The 19,653-nt window shown below is 43.1% G+C and overlaps 1 protein-coding gene across 1 annotated transcript; it reads left to right on the top strand.

Annotated features, from left to right (window-relative positions):
- Positions 1-17,580: 17,580 nt before the first annotated feature.
- LOC105993442 (melanoma-associated antigen 10-like) lies at positions 17,581-18,303 on the top strand. The gene has a single exon (XM_013026714.1). It carries the CDS (start codon positions 17,581-17,583, stop codon positions 18,301-18,303), a length of 723 nt encoding a protein of 240 aa, XP_012882168.1.
- The last annotated feature ends 1,350 nt before the right edge of the window (positions 18,304-19,653 follow it).

The following is a 19,653-nucleotide window of genomic DNA, read 5'->3' on the forward strand; positions in this document are numbered from 1 at the left end:
TAATGCCCTGTTGGTGGGCATGGGTCTGGGATATTCACTTCCACCATGGAATAATAAAGGAAATGAGGGCCTTGTTTAATCAGGGACAAGAATATTAAGGAAAGGATCTTACAGTTCATGTTAAGGGAGGAACAGAGGAAGTCTGGCCCTGTTATAAATCCTGAGAGGCCATGTACTTTCTGACCAGGTTACTGATGTCATACTTACCTTGCTAGGTAACAAATAGTTAAGGTTTATGTAGACAGCATAAATCCTGAGTTTAACAGACTGATGGTCCAGATGCTGATTGAAATCAAGGCATGGACCTAGTGATGACTGTGATTTCCCTAGAAATTATGTAGCCTGCTCTTGAGGTGACCCTGTGGTATCCACATTACAGGTGATAAGACAGCTGAGTCTTTACTTCTGTACATAAGGGACATGGAAATTCCTTTAGAAAGTCAAGGTGAGATTTCAGGCAACACCAAGGATGGGGATCAACCTTTCCCTTATTTTCAGGTTGAGTTCTAATCCTACCCCAACTCTGACAGAGGTGATTGGTGTCATTAGAGGTGTTGGGCTCCTGCCTGGATAAAAGGTGAGGACTAAGATGGAAAGGAAGAATATTGCCATTCAAATCACAGGTGGACCTCCACTGTCCCAGAGTCCCAGAGAGGCCCAGGACAGAATTCCCAGTCTTGAACTTAATAAGTGAGGACTCAACTAGTCTTCACTTCAGATAGCCCATATTTCTTTGGTTTACCAGAAGCTGTCTCCCTGAGGCAGGTATATCCAGATGTGAGGCTTTTTTAATGTCCTTTGTTCTATGGCTTTGTTCTATGCACTAGTCCTGAGATTTGTGTCTCAGGCCAGTGAAGGGGTGTGGTCCTAGTACATCTAGAGAAATGTTCAGGGCCTAGAGTAAATTTAGAGGAAGTAATCTATCACTGAACTTCAGGAACTCACACAATGTAGCATATCCTTCCTGTTAGATCTAGCGTTTGAGCATTGTCTTTGTATGTTGCAGACCAAAGGACAGAGGTTGGCCTCAGGGCTTATTGCATATGTTCCAACAATCAGGAGGTGAAGGTTTTGTACGGAGGTAGGATCTTCATGTGACTACACAGACAGCCACGTAGGGCCAGGAGTCAAAGTCAGCTGCACACTCTGAATAGGTACTACAGCTCTCACCCACTCTGGAACTCATGGGATCCCAAGTCAATAGGTCCTATACACATCTTACCACAAGCCTCAGAGCCTCAAACTATGCTAAGTACCCTGCACCCAACTTCACTTTTCACTTACTGGCTCAAGGTTTTAGACAACTGGCACAATTATGAGACAGGAGCTTGGGTTGCCCTAAAAGGCCAAAGAGAAGACTTGCAATAGGCCATGTGAGAGCCACCAATAGCATAACTGCAGCTGCCTCTACTCACCTGGTCCCACTATTCAAGAAGGCTGTAGCTCCCCATCACTGAAGATCTGCCCATCTTCCTGACTGCTATGCTGAGAGGAAATCATGATCCAGGCATTGAGGATTAAAGGAGGTACCCCAGGACCCAAAGGATTCTATGGACTAATTGAGGGGCTCATTTCCTAGGATATGCAGAAAGAGTACTGCCTACCTCTCCTCCTCTTCCACTCCTGTGATCCTCTATGCCACCAGAGAGGTGTCAGCAAGCCTCCTGGGTGAGCTGGATCTGAAGACAAAACAGGAGGATCAGGAATCCAGAAGCCAAGAATCACAAGATATTTACCCAACAGTGTGCCAGGTAGCTCTTGTGTTGTGTAGTGCAGTATAGTATCATTGGTGCCATACTTGCTCCTCAACTCTTGGATGAAGGAGTTGGCCACCAAGACAGAAATGCTGAATTACATCAATAGTGATCATCAGAATAACTTTCCTGTGATCTTAGTCAAAGCAGGTAGGTGCATGTTATACTCTTTGGCATTGACATGAAGGAAGTGGATCCCACAGTCCATTCCTATGACCTTGTCACTGCATCTAGAATCACATATGATGGGATTATGAGTGTTATCAGGCCTCCTGTCAATCATTCTGTGCATTATCTTCATGTGGGGGGTAACTATGCCATGGAAGAAGATATCTGGCATATTCTTCATGCAATGGAAGAGTATGATGGGATGGGACCCTGTATCTATGGAAATCCTAGGGAACTGATTATGAAAGATTTTGTGCAGAAGCAGTACCAAGAATACCAACAGTTACTCAGAAGTGATCCTGTTTGCTATGAGTTAGTGTAGAGACCAGAGGCACATGCAGAAACTAGCAAGATGAAAATCTTGCTGGGGGCTGGTGGCTGACAATTGTAATCCTAGCTACTCAGAAGGCTGAGATCTGAGGATGGCAGTTCAAAGCCAGCCTGGGCAGGAAAGTCCATGAGAGTCTTATCTCCAATTAACTACTAGAAAACCAGAAGTGGCACTGTGGCTCAAGTGGTAGAGCATTAGCCTTGAGCTGAAGAGCTGAGGGACAGAGCCCAGGCCCAGAGTTCAGGCCCCACGACCAGACCCCCAAAAAGTTTAGACTTCCATTTTAGAGTCATTTTCTTGGCCCCTCAGCTAATATTGGGGTCAAACTACATTATGGTAAAAGAAAGGTATTTCTTCTTTAGGTTGTTGATATCAAAGCATTCTGAGTGCTTTAGGATACAGTCAAGCAGAAATTCTATAGGAATGGGACTGGGTCATGTTACCTGAGGGAAGGAAATGGGAAATTAGAGAGTCAGGTCACTGGAGGAGGAGCAGATCCAAGGAAGATCTATGGAAGATCTACAACCTGAAGACCTCATTGTAAAGGTGGGGCATCTCTAGGAGTGGGTACACACCACTTGTCATGTGGTGTCCTCCAGATACACTGTCACACTAATTAGGGTCTACATGGGTGGATGCATCAGCTGCTGTCATTTAGGAAGTTAATATGTCACTCCTGGCATAGGAAAACCTGGGGGACCTTATCTTAGGAGACTATAGGAAGCCCAAACTTTTGGGTGAAAGGGTTATTAGCAGGCACTAGAGAGTATTAGCCCCTTCATTCAAGAACATCAGATCTACATTGAAATGCCCCCAGGATCCCTAGGTTAGGAGGAGGAGAGGATGAAATGCTCCTCTGTTGAGATATGCCTAAGGGCACAGAATTCTCAGCTAGAATGCACCTGAAATATTAGCTATCCTTCCATTTGTGGAATCTTCCTCCATTCATCCCCAAGATTTCACTGCTACCACTCCCATTGTTCTTATCTTTTCACCTTTCAGATGTTTAGTGGAGAGATATTTCTGGCTCGCTGGTTTCTAGGCCAAAATGGGCTCTCATATGACCAGGAAGGGATTTGTGGTGGACTGAAAAGATTATTGTGGATCCCCATATTGGAGGGGAGATGATACCTCTCTATCTTCAATTTCTAACTAGTCCTTTGTGTAGCCCATTCTCTCTAAATGAAGATAGAGATTAACTCTTCGACTTTCCAGTCTTCTGCAACAAAAGAGGGTTTAGACTTGTTAGACAATTCATTTCACCAGATGGCCCTAGGAGCAGAGCTGAAAACAGTGACACAGGTGAATCATTTGAGGGTATTTCAGCAGTATTGGGGTTCTGCTTACCCTCTGCTCTCATCTATAGAACAAGGGCCTGGGTCCCTCCTAACCTAGGATCTCAGTTCAAGAGTGAGAACTTGAGGGTCCCTTGTATTACAGGGAGTGGTGTATGAGAGGAGGAGTTGCTTGCCTAAGGAAACATCAATAGAATATCATTCAATCTAATGGGTGTGTAACATTTCTTTCTGTATATGGGCATCTGCGCTGATTCCCTATCTTGTCTTTGGTGAATACTGCTGGTGTAGGCATGGTTGTGACGGAGAGGTTATTACAACCTTTTTGCATTCTACTGAATAAATATAAAGGAGTAGGATTTCTGGATCAAAGTATAGCTTTATGTTTATTTTTTTAAGAACCTACATGTTGCTTTCCAGAATCATTGAACAAGCTTACATTCCCACTAATACTGTAGTAGAGTTCCCATTTGGCAGTATCCTCAGCAGCATTTCTTGGTACAATTTTTAATATACAGAGAACACAAAAGAATACAGTAATGCAAAAATTAGCTTTTGCCAGTGCTGGTGGCTCACACATCGCTGAAATGCTAGCTATTCGGTAGGCTGAGTACTGAGAAGTATGGTTTCAAGTCAGCCTGGGCAGGAAAGTCTATGAGACTTATCTCAACCACTAAAATGTCAGAAGTGGAGCTGTGGCTCAAGTGCTAAAGTGCTAGTGTTGAGCAAAACAAAAAGCTCATGGACAGCTCAGCCTCTGAATTCAAGCCCTTGTGTATTAGCACACACACATCTGAAAAACTGCAAATAAAATGAAAGTCAAATTCAAAGTTACCGAGGAGACCAGGATGAAAAAAAAAATGGTATGTAACATGTGTTCCACTCAATCTACCCTCTTGCTTCACTATTCAGAATGCTGCCTTCTGTCTTTGAACACAAAATATGGAGTTGATCCATTACCCATGCTGCATGTGAACCTGAAAATTTCCCTGGCATTAGAATGTCAGCGTGAATTTTCCCTCACTTCATGCATGAGTGTCCTCTTCCTCATTTCTCAAATCATCATTCTACAGGGCTGGAAAGGAGCTGGGATCACTTCCACTGAACTGGGCCCAGTGTTCTAGGACTTTGGTCTTGCTGGTTTCAGCATGAGGTATGAGGTTCTATAAGACCTCCTAGCAAGCAGGATCAGCATTGGGTAATTGCCAGTATTACTGATATTTCTTGTGAACCAAATCATCTATAAGCAGCTCCAATGAATTATTATAGTTGTTGCATTCCATGAAGTACACGCACCCATCACATTGGCTGCCAGACCTTCTTCCTGCTTGCCATGAAAATGATGGCCAGAATGATCATCAAAAAGCCTGACTGGGGCAAGCCCTGTATGTCATTCAGAATCCCATCATATATGAGCCCTGCCTTAGTGACAAACATAGCAGTGGACTATGGAATCAGTCTGCTTCCTTCAGTTATTTGTCAAGGAGATACTGCATTCCAGCACAGGCTCTGTGTAAGACCTGGTAGAAATAATACTAGTAGTCAACATTTCCTCCCTGGGGGCCAGCTCCTTCATCTAATACTTGGGGAGCATGAAGCGCATCCATGGTGATGCATCTTGCTACAAGGACACAGTATTGTCCAGTGTGTGCTGGGATAACAGAACTACTATCCTGGATAGTTCAGTCCTAATTGGATTTGACACATGGAGTGAAGACCATGGCATGGGAGGAGGAAGGGATAGCTGAGGACTTAGAGGACTCTGTTGTAGCTCAGCAGCAGATGCCTCCATGGTAGTGTTCAGAAGCAGAGGAGATGAAGAAGAAGAGCTGAGGGAAGTGACCTCTGCCTCAGCCTGAGGGACCTGCTCACCCACCAGGCCTGCTGAGTCTCTTTGGGCCTGAGGGCCTCCTTCAAGCTCACAGGGCTGACTCCTCTGATTCTCAACACTATCCTTCAGGACAACCAACACCCTAAGCAGGTACTCTGTGAAGGGAGCACACAGGATTGATAGATGAAGAGAACAATTAAGTGGCTTCAAGTGGCAAAGTCCCCATGACAGCTCTCGAATGCCTGTTACACATCTTCCCTTTAGTGCTTTAGAGCCACATAGACTCTAGTCTTCCTGTTGAACCTGTTGTCTGAAAGCCTGAGGGAGTGCAAAGTTCAACAGGATGCAAGGTGCTAACCAAATCTGAGGCTTTGGGGCTGCTTGTAGGGTATGTGAGACTAGGCCATGTGAGCTTCCTTGTGTTCTGGTATCCATTCAGCGTGTGCATCTGACTCTCCCTGGGAATTGTCTGCTTGATGGCATGAGGACACTGTCTCAGACCAAGACCTTCATTTCCTAGTCCCTGGAGCATGTACAATGGGTACCGAGGCCTCTCTCCCTTGGGCTTGCAAGGACAACACTGGGCCTTGCGGCCTGACACATATCATCCATTGAGCACTGAGAGGTCCTCAATATTATGGAGTTGTCAGACTCCTCGGTACTCTCTAAGTTCCCGTGGACATGCCTGGACCACAGCACTCTGCTGGTTCTAGGCAAACAGGTTTCCAGTGGATCTCTGAAATGGAACAAAAAAGCAGTGAGGCACCTCACATCTGACTACACTTGACCATGAGTAACAACAAGTGACCAGATTCAGTGTGGGCCATGTGGATGGAGGTCTGACTTAGTCCTCACCTTGTTAAATGCCAGGTCAAGAGCTCTCCTTTTGGGGACCTGAGACAACTGTCCTTAATCCAATGTCTTATTTCTGTGAAACACTAGAAATAAGGGTGGCTAATTCTTCCATGGTCCCTATATCCCTACATTAAGGAAAGGTAGGTAAAAATTGGTGTCTCATGTGTTTGATTGAAGATGTTTTCTAACTTCTCACCTTGAGTTCTGGTAGATCCTGGATACTTGGTCCTACTGAGCAGATCTGATGATTCTCTCATTGTCAACCCTCACCTTTCTGACCCCTGAGAGACAGAAGTGATGATGCAGCTCATGTGGACACCTCTGTGGGGATTCTCCAGGCTGACAGGAGAAGGGTTCAGGAGCCCTCTTTTCTGTGGAGTGTCCTGTAACTCTTGGTACATCTTCCTCTTAAGGACTGAACTATTTCCCTTGATTCACCTGAAGATTCATCTTGCAGGCCAAGTCCAGCATTTCCTGATCACTACCCAACCCTGTGTAAGCTAGATGTGGCATTTCTTCCCACATTGCTACCTGGATTGACCCTGACCTCCCAGGACAGGCAGGCTTCCTACTTCTTGCCTCGGGCCTTCCTTAGTCCTCCCTAAAGGCTCTGCTGAGCAATGGCTTCACTCATCAGACCAAACCCCTCTCTTCCATGATATTGGCTGCAGAGGGAGAAGTTCAAGCTCCCTGAATCATAAACTATGCACTGGATCTCCTAGGGATGATGTAACTGTCCAGATTGCCCTAGTATTCAAAGCACAACATAATTTTATCCCTTTCCCCGAGGCTCATCCTCCTATCAAGACAGGTGCCCTACTCCTCTGATCAGATGAGTCCTCCTCCCTCACAATAGAGAGCTAGAGGAAGCCCAGGACTCAGTCTGAAAGTAACCTCAAGTTTGGAACCAGTCTGTACTAGGTCCTGGGCCTTTTAGTCTTGCCTGGTATCTTACCTTGATTTTCTATAGGACCTGCTCTCCTCCTTCTGACGAGGCAATGCTTTCTCTGCCCAAACCACAAACTTTCTTGGTCTCAGATGCAGAAGTCAGGAATAATTTGTTTGATAACCTTCTCATGGATTCTCCCAGGGCTGACCTTCCTGAGTGCCCTTCTTGACCTCCATCAGTATCTCATGATAAATTCAGAACTTGTGCCATCAGTTCAATCTCTAATCCTTCTAAAACCTTGAAAGGTAATATATATAAAATCACCCTAATTAATAAGCAATGGGGCCTTCCTGAACTGATAGCAGAGGCCAGCTTTGGTCAGATTTACACTTAACTTGGAGTCTAAGATCATCTCCTTTAGAGTCTGGGCAACGGTTCTCTGACTAAGGTCTTTTCTCACCCTGGGGAGCATGGCTGAGAATGAGGTGAAAATGGATTATTTGAGGACCCTCTATAGAACTTCCTCTGTTCACTCTCTGATCACACACAGAACACAGAGTCAAGGGCTCATGCCCATGCACCCCAGACTATGGCTACTCCTGTCAACACATTCAGGGTAAGGTTAGAGTTAGGTGGACAGGTTAAGGTTAGGTTAATTGGGAAAGGTGTAGGAGTTCTGGCCACACTTGAAATCTCTTAGGGTTCAGGGCTGACAACAGTTGTGCAGGTGGATTATTTTAGGATCCTACTCCTGGGTTGGGACTTTCTCTGGCCAACCTCTGTTCTCACTTGGATCCCTCTAAAACCCAGCACTTTGACTCTGCAAGTCAGATCTTTGCGATTGACAGATTTATGAATAGACATTAATGGAGTGGTTGGAGTGTCCATTCTTCTTCATATATGAGCCCTGCATCAAGACTGATATCAAGAATGCAGATGCAATACTTGTTCATCTTCTGCCTCATCCTCTAGAACTCACTCTTTCCTGGCCCTCTCACAAAACCTGGGCCCCACTCTCCCACGAACTTTAGACCCAAGCTGGAGAAGTGGCTAGAGTGGTAGAGTGCCAGCCCAACAATCGGAAGCCCCTTTATTCAAATATCACAGATGACCAAAAAGAAAAATAAAAGTAGAAGGGAGGGAGAGGGGAAAGGTTGCAGCTAGATGCCTGGATGACCTTGGGCTGAAGAATGACAGCATGGGTTCAGCTGGATTATATCTGGAACACGTGTCTGGAGAGGCACTTTCTGTCCTCACCAGCAGGTGCTCAAGTCCACTGCTCACAGAGCTAGGACCTGTCTAATTCTCAGGCCTGCAAATCTCAGAATGAAGATCTCACTGCCATCGTTTCCTGGGACATAGAAGGGTGTTCTCCTGACTAGACATCCACATGTGAGAGATGACACAAACAGTGCAACTGGATTACTGAGGGTTCCTCTCACAGAGGTAGAGAAACTTTGCCTCTGCAAAGGGCCCTAGGATATTTATAACATCATTCATGACCCAGACAAAATGATCAATAATGGGAAATGTGCTACAAAATCATAAGTGTCTGTCACCTCATGTACCAAATGATTTCAGGGGCCTTGTGTGACCAGCCTGTCAGACATTCCCCACCCCTGATATGAGAAGATATGATTCTTGTCACCACTCTAAGCTCTAATCTCAACCACTTAGATGTGCCTGGGAAATAATCCTTAAAGTACCACATAATGAAGATCTGGTATCTAGGTTAACTAAGCAAATGGAAAATGTAGTATAGTCTTGACACTCATCTGAATAATGGCCTGTCAGGGAAAGCTGACAAGAGGGCTCCATCAGGATGAAACCTCCACATGGGGGCAGTGTTTGCTCTGTCTACATTGCTCAAACCTCGACCCTTCAGAAATCCCAGCAGTCCCCAGTCCAAGGAGCAGAATGTTAATCCAGAGCCTTTGAGTGGGAAGGAAGAGGTGAGGAATATGCTGGCCTCACTTGACTTAGCCTAGGGAGAAGAAGTAACAGCAGTGTGCAGCTGGATTATTTAGTACTCAACATTTGGGGACCAGAATTCCTCTGTTCACCAATTGATGTCATATGGTCCTTCACATGACCCAGGCCCCTTCCATCCAAGTATTTCAGAGGAAAATTATAACTTTTTCAGGCTCCCCTGAATTATAACGGTGTGAGGGCTAGAAAGAGATTCTCTAGCCTGAAGAGTTATGCTCCTGGACACAGAGGTGACAGCAGGGGTGCAGTTAGATTATTGTTGTTACTGTCCTTTTGAGAATTGAGTTATTCATCTTCTCAAGCTAGTTCTCATTAGCTTCCTTCTAGGGGCAGTACCAACCCCATCAAGGACAGTGGCAGAATCACAAGTTGGGAAGTGATAGGTACATTTACCTGGGGAGATTCCTCAGCATGCAAAACTACAAACAGGTTGCCGCTGGATTATTTAGGTCCAGTCTCTCCACTAGAAGAAGGGATTCCTTAGTATTACCCTCAGTTTTCAACTGGCTTCTTCTTGAGCTCAGGCCTTCCAATTTTAAAACAAACATGGGACTCTCTAGGTCTCCTAGTTATAAGGAGGAATGGATAAATGGGAAAGACATTCACCTGATATACACCTCTAGTCAAGGGGTTGAAAGTAAAAGTGTAGCTGGAGCATTTGGGGGAACTTTTGTGGAGGAAGAAGTACTTCCTCTGTTTACTCTCACATAGTAAATTATAAATGCATTAAAAACAATAGCAAGAAAGAAAAAAATCACTTGTGTCCTTATCTTGGGGTTCATTTCACTTAACATCATCTTATATGGTCATATGTACACAGCTTTTGATCTTTTCTGCTTGTCATAGACATATACTAGTTATTGCAAATAAGGGAAACCATGGGACCTTTGGGCCAGACTTACTTCACTTAGTATAATTTTTCCAAGTCTTTCCATTTCCTAACAAATGGGGCAGTGTCATTCTTTCTGATGGAGGCATAGAATTCCATTGTGTGTGTATGTATATAGATATATATCATTGTATATATATATATATATATACATATATATATATACATATTTCTTGATTCATTCATCTACTAAGGGACATTTGGGTTGGTTCCATATCTTAGCTATGGTGAATAATGCTGTGACAAACATAGTCGTGCATGAATTTAAATGGATTCATCAATATGCAAAATAAGTAAGACTGGTAGTGATGGGACAGGTTAGATATATGGAAGAAAGCAGAAATCATTCCTTTCCAGGCCATGCTTTGGGGAACAACTAAGAGTTAGATCTCCTCCCAGTATTACTCATGGACACTCCTCCTTGCAGTAGGCTGTGCTTAGTCTCAGTTTAGAACTTCATAAGAGGCAGTATAACTTCAAGCTGATTTGAAACAGTAACACAGGGGTGCTAGAAACCAGTGTGTTTATTTCCTGACCTTTCTGTGGATAAAAGCTGTCAGAAAATAAGTTATCTGGCCCTCATTCAGTGGATGTGTGTGCTACCTATGGGAATTGCAAGAAGCTTTTCATGGAACATTGGAAAATATGTGGAATACTGGCAATTATCCAATAGTGATCCTACTTGCTAGGAGGTCCTATAGAACCCCACAGTGCATGTAGAAAACACAAAGGTATGAAAGTCCTGGAACACTGGGTCAAGTACTATGAGATGATCCCATCCCTGAAGGAAATTGATTTGGAGAATGAGGAAGAGGGTACTCATACATGAAGTGAGGGAAAATTTACTGAAGGCAGGCTGGTGACTTTCTAGTGCCAGAGAATTTTCCAGGGTCACATGCAGTGACTCCTTTTGCATTATGGGAAATTAATCAACTCCTTACTTTATGTTTGAAGACAGAAGGCATCATTCTGAGTAGTGGGTGACATTGAATTTGACCTCCATTTTCATTGGAGTTTTTTAGATTTCCCTTTGAATCAAGGACTATTTCATTTTGGAATGGAAAATAGATTCGGAGTCATTCATGCTAATTTTCCCACCAGTTAGGAAACCATTTTATTTGTGGCCAGGAACAGGATAACATGAGTTCAGGCCCCAGGATCAGCACACACACACACACACACACACACACACACACACACACACACACACACACACACACACAAGAATTTGCTTTCAATTGTGCTATCCCTATTTCATTCCTTTCCTAACTCCAAGAACACATTCACCTGAACTTATTTGCTTTGCCTAGCACTCTACCACTTTTAGCTACAACTATACTTCCAACTTTTCTGATAGTTAATTGGAGAAAATGATCTCGCAGACTTTCCTGCTTGGGTTGCCTTTGAATTGTAATCTTCAAATATCATCCTCCTGAGTAGTTAGGATTACAAAATTGAGCCACTGGTACCTGGCCAATAACTGTCATTCCTGCTGGTCCATTCACCCCTTCGAAATCTCTCAACTCCTCGCCATCTCATAGAATTAGACTTGACTCCTTCATACCTTCTCTCATTGCAAACTGGTCTATCTTTATTCATACAATTTGAACTTCTTGTTCTTCAGCTTCTCTTTGGTATAGACATGAAGAAAGTGGACTGACTTCACAGTCCACTCTTGTGTTTGTCACTGAGGCAGGACTCACAAACAATGGGATTCTGAATGATGTGCAGGATTGCCCAAGGCAGGCCTCGTGATAATGATTCTGTGTATCATTTTCATGGAAGGAAATTGTTCCAGGAAGAAGTTGGATGGCTGTCAGGGAGTGGATGTATATGTCACCTATGGGAATTGCAAGAAGCTTTTCATGGAACATTTGGAAGTGTCTGGGATACCGGCAATAGCCCAGGAGCACTGAAACACTGTCCTGAAATAACCCAGCAGACAAACTCTGGGTGAGGTCAGGAGCCAAGGTGAGATACACACTCCAATGTGTATTAAGAGCCCTACAATCATTATTTAAATGTTTTCACTGTAAAGATAAGAGTTCATTTATTCTTGTTGCACAAATATCTAAAATCCTCCTGCTCTGAGGACACTATAAACATGAATCTGGTGAACAATATTTTAAAGCTATTTATATGGTTTTCACATGGAGATGCCTTATATAAATATGTCTCTTATAATCACATCAAGACACATACTTAAGTGTGTTCATATCTCTTTTCATTTGACATATAATAGAAATAGATATAGGATGTTCCCATGACAGCACATGTAACTTCTTCCCTGGACTCTGACAGACACAATCTTGTTCTGAGGAATTTGAAGGGGTCTTGTGAGAGTCTTGAGAGAGCTTGGGGTGAACAGAAGAATCTTGACTCACAGTTGGAGGGTCTCCAGATACTCTATCTACAAACATATTGTTAGTTGTGTACTCAACAAAGTTCCTCCATCTGTACTAGAGAACCCTGAGAGTAACAGTCTTGTTCTGAAGTCTGCAGGTCAGGCAAGTAGAGAGGTCAGAACTCTGTCAGTGGTGAAAGACAGAATCTGAGGGGGACAAAGAAAATGATGGACCTAAAGAGTCCCCAAATACTTGATGTGTACCTCAGCACCTATCTCTACAACTAAGAGGCATATTTTGTTCAAAGAGTGACTCTCAACACTGTGAACTACCCCTTGTAACTCAAGGAACACTAGGATTCTCAGAGTAGGACAAAGATGCTTGACAGGAGGGACCTCAGGCTCTGTGTGAGGCAGATAATAGCAGAGGATGAGTAAGAGGGAGCTTCAACACCATTGGATGTCCCCCAAATAATCCATCTGCATCATGGTCTCAGACCTGCACTAAGAAAATCATGGCATTGAGAACATTGTCCCGACATCTGTAGGTTTGAGATTTGGAGAGGTACAAACTCTAGAATTTTTCACCCTTTGGACGCTTCTAAAGGTAGGTATAAAAAGTCTTCTCCCTGACAGGCACCAGTTGTTCATGCTTCCAATCATAGCTAGTCAGGAGGCTGAGTTCCGAGGATTGTGGTTCGAAGCTAGCCCAGGCAGGAATGTCTGGGAGATCCTTAACTCCAGTAAATAACAAAGCAATATTATAAAATAAATAAGTACAGCAGCAAGTTGTGACTTAAGTGGTAGAGAGCTAGCCTTGAGCACTAAAGCTAAAGGACAATGCCTAGGCACAGAGTTCAAGCCACACGACAAGAAAAAATAAAGCATTCTCCCTAGATGTTGCTCCAGATTAAATCTGGTTGCATCCAAGCTGTTATCCCCAAGCCATGGTCTTTGAGACACTAATCAACTGCGTTACCTCCTCCACTAACCTCTTCTACTTTATTTTTAGTGCTTTGTGGGTTTGGGGCTCAAGCCCTTGTTGTTGCCAGGCAGGCACTCTCTCAGTTTAGGTACTCCATCCTTTAGTTAACTTTCAAACAGGATCGATTTGTTTTTCCTTGAGTACACCTGGGGCTTGAGGTTCTTCATTATACTTCCCACATATTCTTGGTGATGAGACACACTGTCACAGTCAACAGTTCATTGTTTGCCAAAAAGGTCTCCCACAATTTTAGCCCAGGCCTGCCTCATATCTGATCTTCACAATCTCAGGTTTCTGAGGAGGTAGGATTTTAGACATGAGCCACAGACTCCAGCTCCTCAAACAAACCTTCTATATGAGGGGAACTTGCTTGTTATAGGTTTAGTGTGAAATTCTTTTTTCTTTCTTTGTCAGATGTGGGATTTGAACTCAGGGCTTGAGTGCTGCCCCTGAGCCCTTTTGCTGAAGGCTAGCACTCTGCCACTTTGTGCCACAGCACCATTTCTAGCTTCTTCTATGTTTAATTGGAGATGAGAGCCTCACAGACTTTCCTGCCTGGGCTGGCTTTGAACAGCAATCCTTAGATATCAACTTCCTAAGTAGATAGCGTTATAAGCCTGAGCCACTGGCTGGCTTAGGGTGAAATTCTTAGGAGGGATTCAAACTCTGAGAGGTTCAGGTAGGAGAGGTGTCTAGAAGGTGAACAGAGGAAATCCTACTATCAAGTACATAGGTGTCACCAAAATGTCGGCTGTTAATAACTAGTAAAAGCCTAAGACAAGCAGAAAAGTTCAAAAGCTATGTATGTATGAACATATAAGATGATGTTAAGTGAAATGAACCTCAAGATAAGAACACAATTCGTTTTTTTTTCTTGCTATTGTTTTTAACGTATTTAAAATGTACTATGTGATTTTTTTTGTTTCTTTTGTATGTTCTTCCCCCATGGTATAACCCCTATTTTCACTGTATTTGATGTTGGTGCCCTGTATCTTTCTTTATTATTGTGAAAATACTGTACAGAGGGGTTACAATTACATGGGCAAGATAATGAGTACATTTCTTATCAAGCATTGTAGCTTCCTCCTTTGTTCTCCCTTCCCATCCTCCTTCCGCCTCCCCCCAATCCTCCCTTCCCCCCCAGTGAAAGCAGGGGTTATACTGTCGGGGAGGGACATACAAAGCAACAAAGAAATAATCTTATAAATGTGTTAGAAACAATCGCATGAAAGAAAAAAACATTTGAATACATATCTTAGGGTTCATTTCCCTAACATCACCTTATCTGACCTTTACTGCTTGACTCAGATATACACTAGATATTGCAAATAAGGGAAACCATGGGACCTATGTTTCTTTGGGCCTGGCTTACTTCACTTAATATAATTTTTTCCAAGCCTTTCTATTTCCTCACAAATGGGGCAATGTCATTCTTTCTGATGGAGGCATAGAATTCCATTGTGTATATATACCACATTTTCTTGATTCATTCATCTACTGAGGGGCATCTGGGTTGGTTCCATAACCTGACCTGCCAGACTCAGCTCCACCCAGGTGCCCTGTATCTTGTATATACGTTTTTCTAATTTGGGGAGGGGAAGGGAAATGACAAAACGTTGAAATAAGGATACAGGTTGACCCATTGTAACAATGAGATGTACAAGACACTATGTTGAAAACAACTTTACAACTTGGGGGTGGAGGGAGATGTTGGGGAGGGGGTGGAAGAAGGGATGGTAGGGGAAAACAAAGGAGGGGGTAACAATACTCCATAGGAAATGGACTTATTACCTTACTCATGTAACTGTAACCCCTCTTTAAAGTATTTTTTACAGTAAAAAGTATAAAAATGTCAGCTGTTGCCTCAACATTCCACCCCTGGGCTAGCTTCAACTTCAGAATCTGGTCATCACAGAGACGGATTTGAACAATAAACTTGGAGAGAAGAGGTAATGTGTCTAAGCCCAATCCAGGCAAGAGGAGAAGTTGATTGGCAAAAGCTCAGCTTCAGGAGGGAAATCATAAAATAACTGTGTCACTGTTTTGACACTCTCAGTCCTTGGATGTTGGGGGTAGTGTAAAGACAGTACAGGACTCCTCCTCCATTTATGCACTTTAATTTAACCCTAACCAGCCCACCTAGCCTGAAGCTTTCCCTTGAGGTACTGTGAAAATAACAGCCTTAATCTAGGGTCCTTGGATATAAGAGGCTTTTGGATATCTGAGGGGAAGCAGAGAAAACTTTAAACTACTTGGCAGATCCCCTAAAAATCTATACTCACCCTTGTTCTCACCCATGCAACTGAGGTTCTCTGGTACGGAGAGGAGTCTACCTTTTCTTCACTCCCTCCTTCCCCAGGGGACACTGAGAATCTTTGAAGACATTGGTGTGGAGAGGGCAGGACTCTGTAAGGCCTATGTGAGTGAACACTATTGGTAGACTTGGGCCTAGGAAATTAACTTCCACCATGGAATGATAAAGAAAATGAAGGCTTTGATTAGTCAGGGCCAAGACTATTAAGGAAAAGACCTTAAACTCCAGATTAAGGGAGACACAAAGGAAGTCTGCCCCTGCTGTCAGTCCAGGGAGGCCCTGTGCTGTCTCACCAGTAATGACATCATACTTACCTTTCTAAGTCATAGAGAGGGATACCTCACTTTAACCTCTTAGGCTTGTTTCCAGAGAAGCGGAACTTGGTCTGCAGAGTATGTCCTCTGCCCAGCAGAGCCCTTAGAGAAGATAAACAGATCCTTTTCAAGATGTAGGGAAACAACTTACATTTTAAACCCAGGGTGGCTCAAGGCAGCATTGTAGTAAAGAAATGGCACCAGTGCTTTCTCAGTATGCTCAGGGAAATAAGGAAAATGGCAGCCTTGGCCTGCAAGATGGATCTGGAGATTAATAGAGGGAAAAGGCCCAGACCTTGTCAAGAGTGATTATGAATACTTTTAGAGACCCCACACAAAAGAAAAGCCCTGGATACCACTCTCTCTGTCAGCCTAGGGAATCTCTACTTGGGTGTTCACATGAACTGTTTATATACTTCTGTCTCTCAGAAACCAAGAAGCTGAGGCCTCAGACTGATTAATCAGCAGGAGGAAGTGTCCAGAATAAACTGAAGTTAAGGTGAGGACAGGTATAACACCCCCCACTCATACATAATGGGACCCTACTAGAATCTTTCCTTCCTTTACCTATGGGAAAACCCAGACATCATAGGTACATTCATCTCCCTTTCAGTCCTCACAGTTTCTCACAGAAATAAGTTTTTGGTTTTGTGATTGTGTCCTGTGATGCTCAGAGGGAAAGTTCTCAACCTGGCATTTAACAAGGAAAAGACTGAGCCAGTCCTCCACCCAAATGGCCCATACTGCATGTGGTCACCTTTATTGTTGCCCCTGGTCATTGTGATATCCACTCATTGCCTTTGTTCCATTATTAAGAACTGGATATCAGTTGGCGAATGTGCTCCAAGGTTAGCATAGAGTAGTCCAGACTTCTCCAGGGCAACTTTGGGCGCTTACAATGAGTTCAGTAGAAGCTATCTATTGCAGAATATTGAGGAACTTGCAGTCTACCTCACTCTTATAGTCAAGCCTGGAGGCTCCTTGTTGTCTTTGCATGCTGGGGCCCAAGGAAGAGAGAGGTCTGACTCAGTGCTTGCTATACATACTCCAGGGACCAGGAGGTAAAAGTCTTGGCCTAAAGTAGTGACCTCATGTAATCAAGTAGACAATTCTCTGCTAAGGTCAGAATTTCAGACTGAAGTGCATATACTGAAATGATACCAGTATTCACCACCCCACAACACAGAATTCCGCATCACTCAGCACTGCACACCCCACCAAGACCCCAGAAACTAAGACTCATTCAGCACCTTGTACCTTATTGAGTTGTTCCCTGACTCTTAGGCTTTAGGCAACAGACACAAGAGGGAGACAGGAATCTATGTGTCCCTAAAGCACCAAAGGGAAGGCCAGTAGTAAGTCTTAAGGAAGCTGCCAGTAGGAATATTTTCAGCTGAAACTACTTCCCTGCTTTCTCTTTCATAGGCTTAGGAGCATTCATTGAGGTGTACTCCACCTTCTTACTACTTATCCTGGAGAACAGTCATCATACTCAAAGGACCCATCTCTCTGAGCTTGAGAGAGGCCCTCGGGCCCAAAGAGAGGCCAAAGGCCTGGTGGGTGAGCAGGTCCCCTAGTCTAAGGAGACTTCTACTCCTCTGTTCCTCCCTACTACAACAGACATGTCAGAAGGTCTCCTGGGTGAGGTAGTTAGGGAGATACATGAGGAACATCAGGGATGCAGCGATCAGGCAAGGGAAGATCTGTGCCTCCATGATAATGAGATCCTTTATATGGCCCTGCAGAATGAAGCAATAGCATTGGTACCATACCTGCTACATAAGTATTGGTTAAAGGCATCAGATTCTGATAGGGATATACTGAAGCATATCACAGTAGGTCACCAGCATTACTTCACTTTGATCTTAGACAAACCTTCTCTATTTATGGAGCTCGTGTTTGGTATTGATATAAAGGAGGTAGTCCCCATTTTGCACACACATGTGCTGGCCATAACAGCAGGAATCACTTACGATGGTATTCTGAGCAATATGCCTGGCATGCCCAAGTCAGGCATGCTGATACTTGTGCTATGCATCATCTTTATAGAAGGTGACTATGCCACAGAGAAGACCATCTGGAAAGTGCTTAGTAAAATGGAAGTGTACCCTGACAGGAAATATTTCATTTATGGAAAACCTAGGAAGCTGCTTATGGAAGATTTTGTATGGGAGCAATATGTGGCATATAAACAGGTGCCTTGTAGTGATCCCATTGTCTATAAGTTCATGTGGGGCCCAAGGGCCTATGAAGAAACCACAAAAAGGAAAGTCCTCAAACACTGGGCCAAGTTCAGAGAAGTTGACCCAAGGTGTTTTGCATCACTCTATAAAGAAGCTTTATGAGAAGAACAGTAAGCAAATGCCCATGATATCTCTTCTTTAATAGAAGACTGACCCTAATTTTAAATGCAGTTGGAAATCTGTTTCATATTAACATCCCAGTGGAATAGTGATTTCCTTGAAAATGGTCAAAATCTCTAGCAGTGAAATAAAGTACCATACATACAAGCTGACTGTTAATTTTTATCTTACCCATTTTCTATATAACATCAAAAATGTAAATACATTGTCTTGATTTTGGTTGGTTATGAGTGTTGTACTGGAAATTATATCTTAAAGAGAAGTTCTACCACTCAATGACCAGTTTCCTCTTCAAATATTTATTTTAGCATCTGTTCTTGGTAATAATATTTGTAACTAACACATAATTGGGAAAAGTCTTAGTCAATAGCCTTTCCAAGAAGATATAGATGGAAATTAATTGCAGGGAATGGAAACAAGAGGTTTCTTTTTCTTTGCTGCTGCTTTTGTTTTCTTTTCCTTTTATGAACTTATTTTGGGAGGGCAAGATGTGGGCACAGAAAGGCTGGGACAAACTCACTAGACACTATGTTGAATAAATTTAAAACATATGCATGTGGACCAGAGGGAAAAACTGGGAGAGAGTGAGGGAAGGGGGGACATTTTCCAAAAAAATATTTATTCTTTATCAGACTTATATAACAACCAGCCTTCAATACATCACCTTCAAAATAACAATAAAAATGGATAAATAGAAAGAAGTTATGCTGGGTGCCAGTGGCTCATACTTGTTATCCTACACAGGAGACTGAGAACTGAGGATGGAGGTTTGAAGCTAGACCCAACAGGAAAGTCTGTGAGATTCATGTCTCCAATTCACCACCAAAGCTCCAAAGTAGAACTGCAAGTATAAAAAAAAACAGGGACAATGCCCATGTCCTAAGTTCAAGCCCAGGACTTGAAGACACAAAAAGTATGACGTTTTATAATTTGCAGAAAAGTAGATGGAACTTATGTGAGAGAAACTAAATTGAGAATGACCAATACTACTTTTGTTCTCCTACTTACAGGAGCTTTACCACCAGAAGTAAAACTAAAAAGGACCAAAGCTAAATATAAAATGGGGACTCTCCTAGGTGAGGGCATCCAGTGGCAAGTGATAGCTAAATGACAGGGTGATATTTGAGTATTATAGGACAATGCATGAAGATATGAAAATAAAATAATTAAATCAAGTTTAAAAACTAAGAGCAGTGATAAGAATGGGGAAGCAGCTGGCAGACAAAAACAGAGTTGGTCTTTGATTCAAATCCTAGGACCTATCATTCATGGACATTTTCCAAACAAGAATTTGAGAAATGACTTCCGATGGAATCTTTTTCTAAATTTTAT

Source organism: Dipodomys ordii, unplaced genomic scaffold, assembly GCF_000151885.1.
Source record: "Dipodomys ordii isolate 6190 unplaced genomic scaffold, Dord_2.0 Scaffold96, whole genome shotgun sequence".
Classification (NCBI taxonomy): domain Eukaryota; kingdom Metazoa; phylum Chordata; class Mammalia; order Rodentia; family Heteromyidae; genus Dipodomys; species Dipodomys ordii.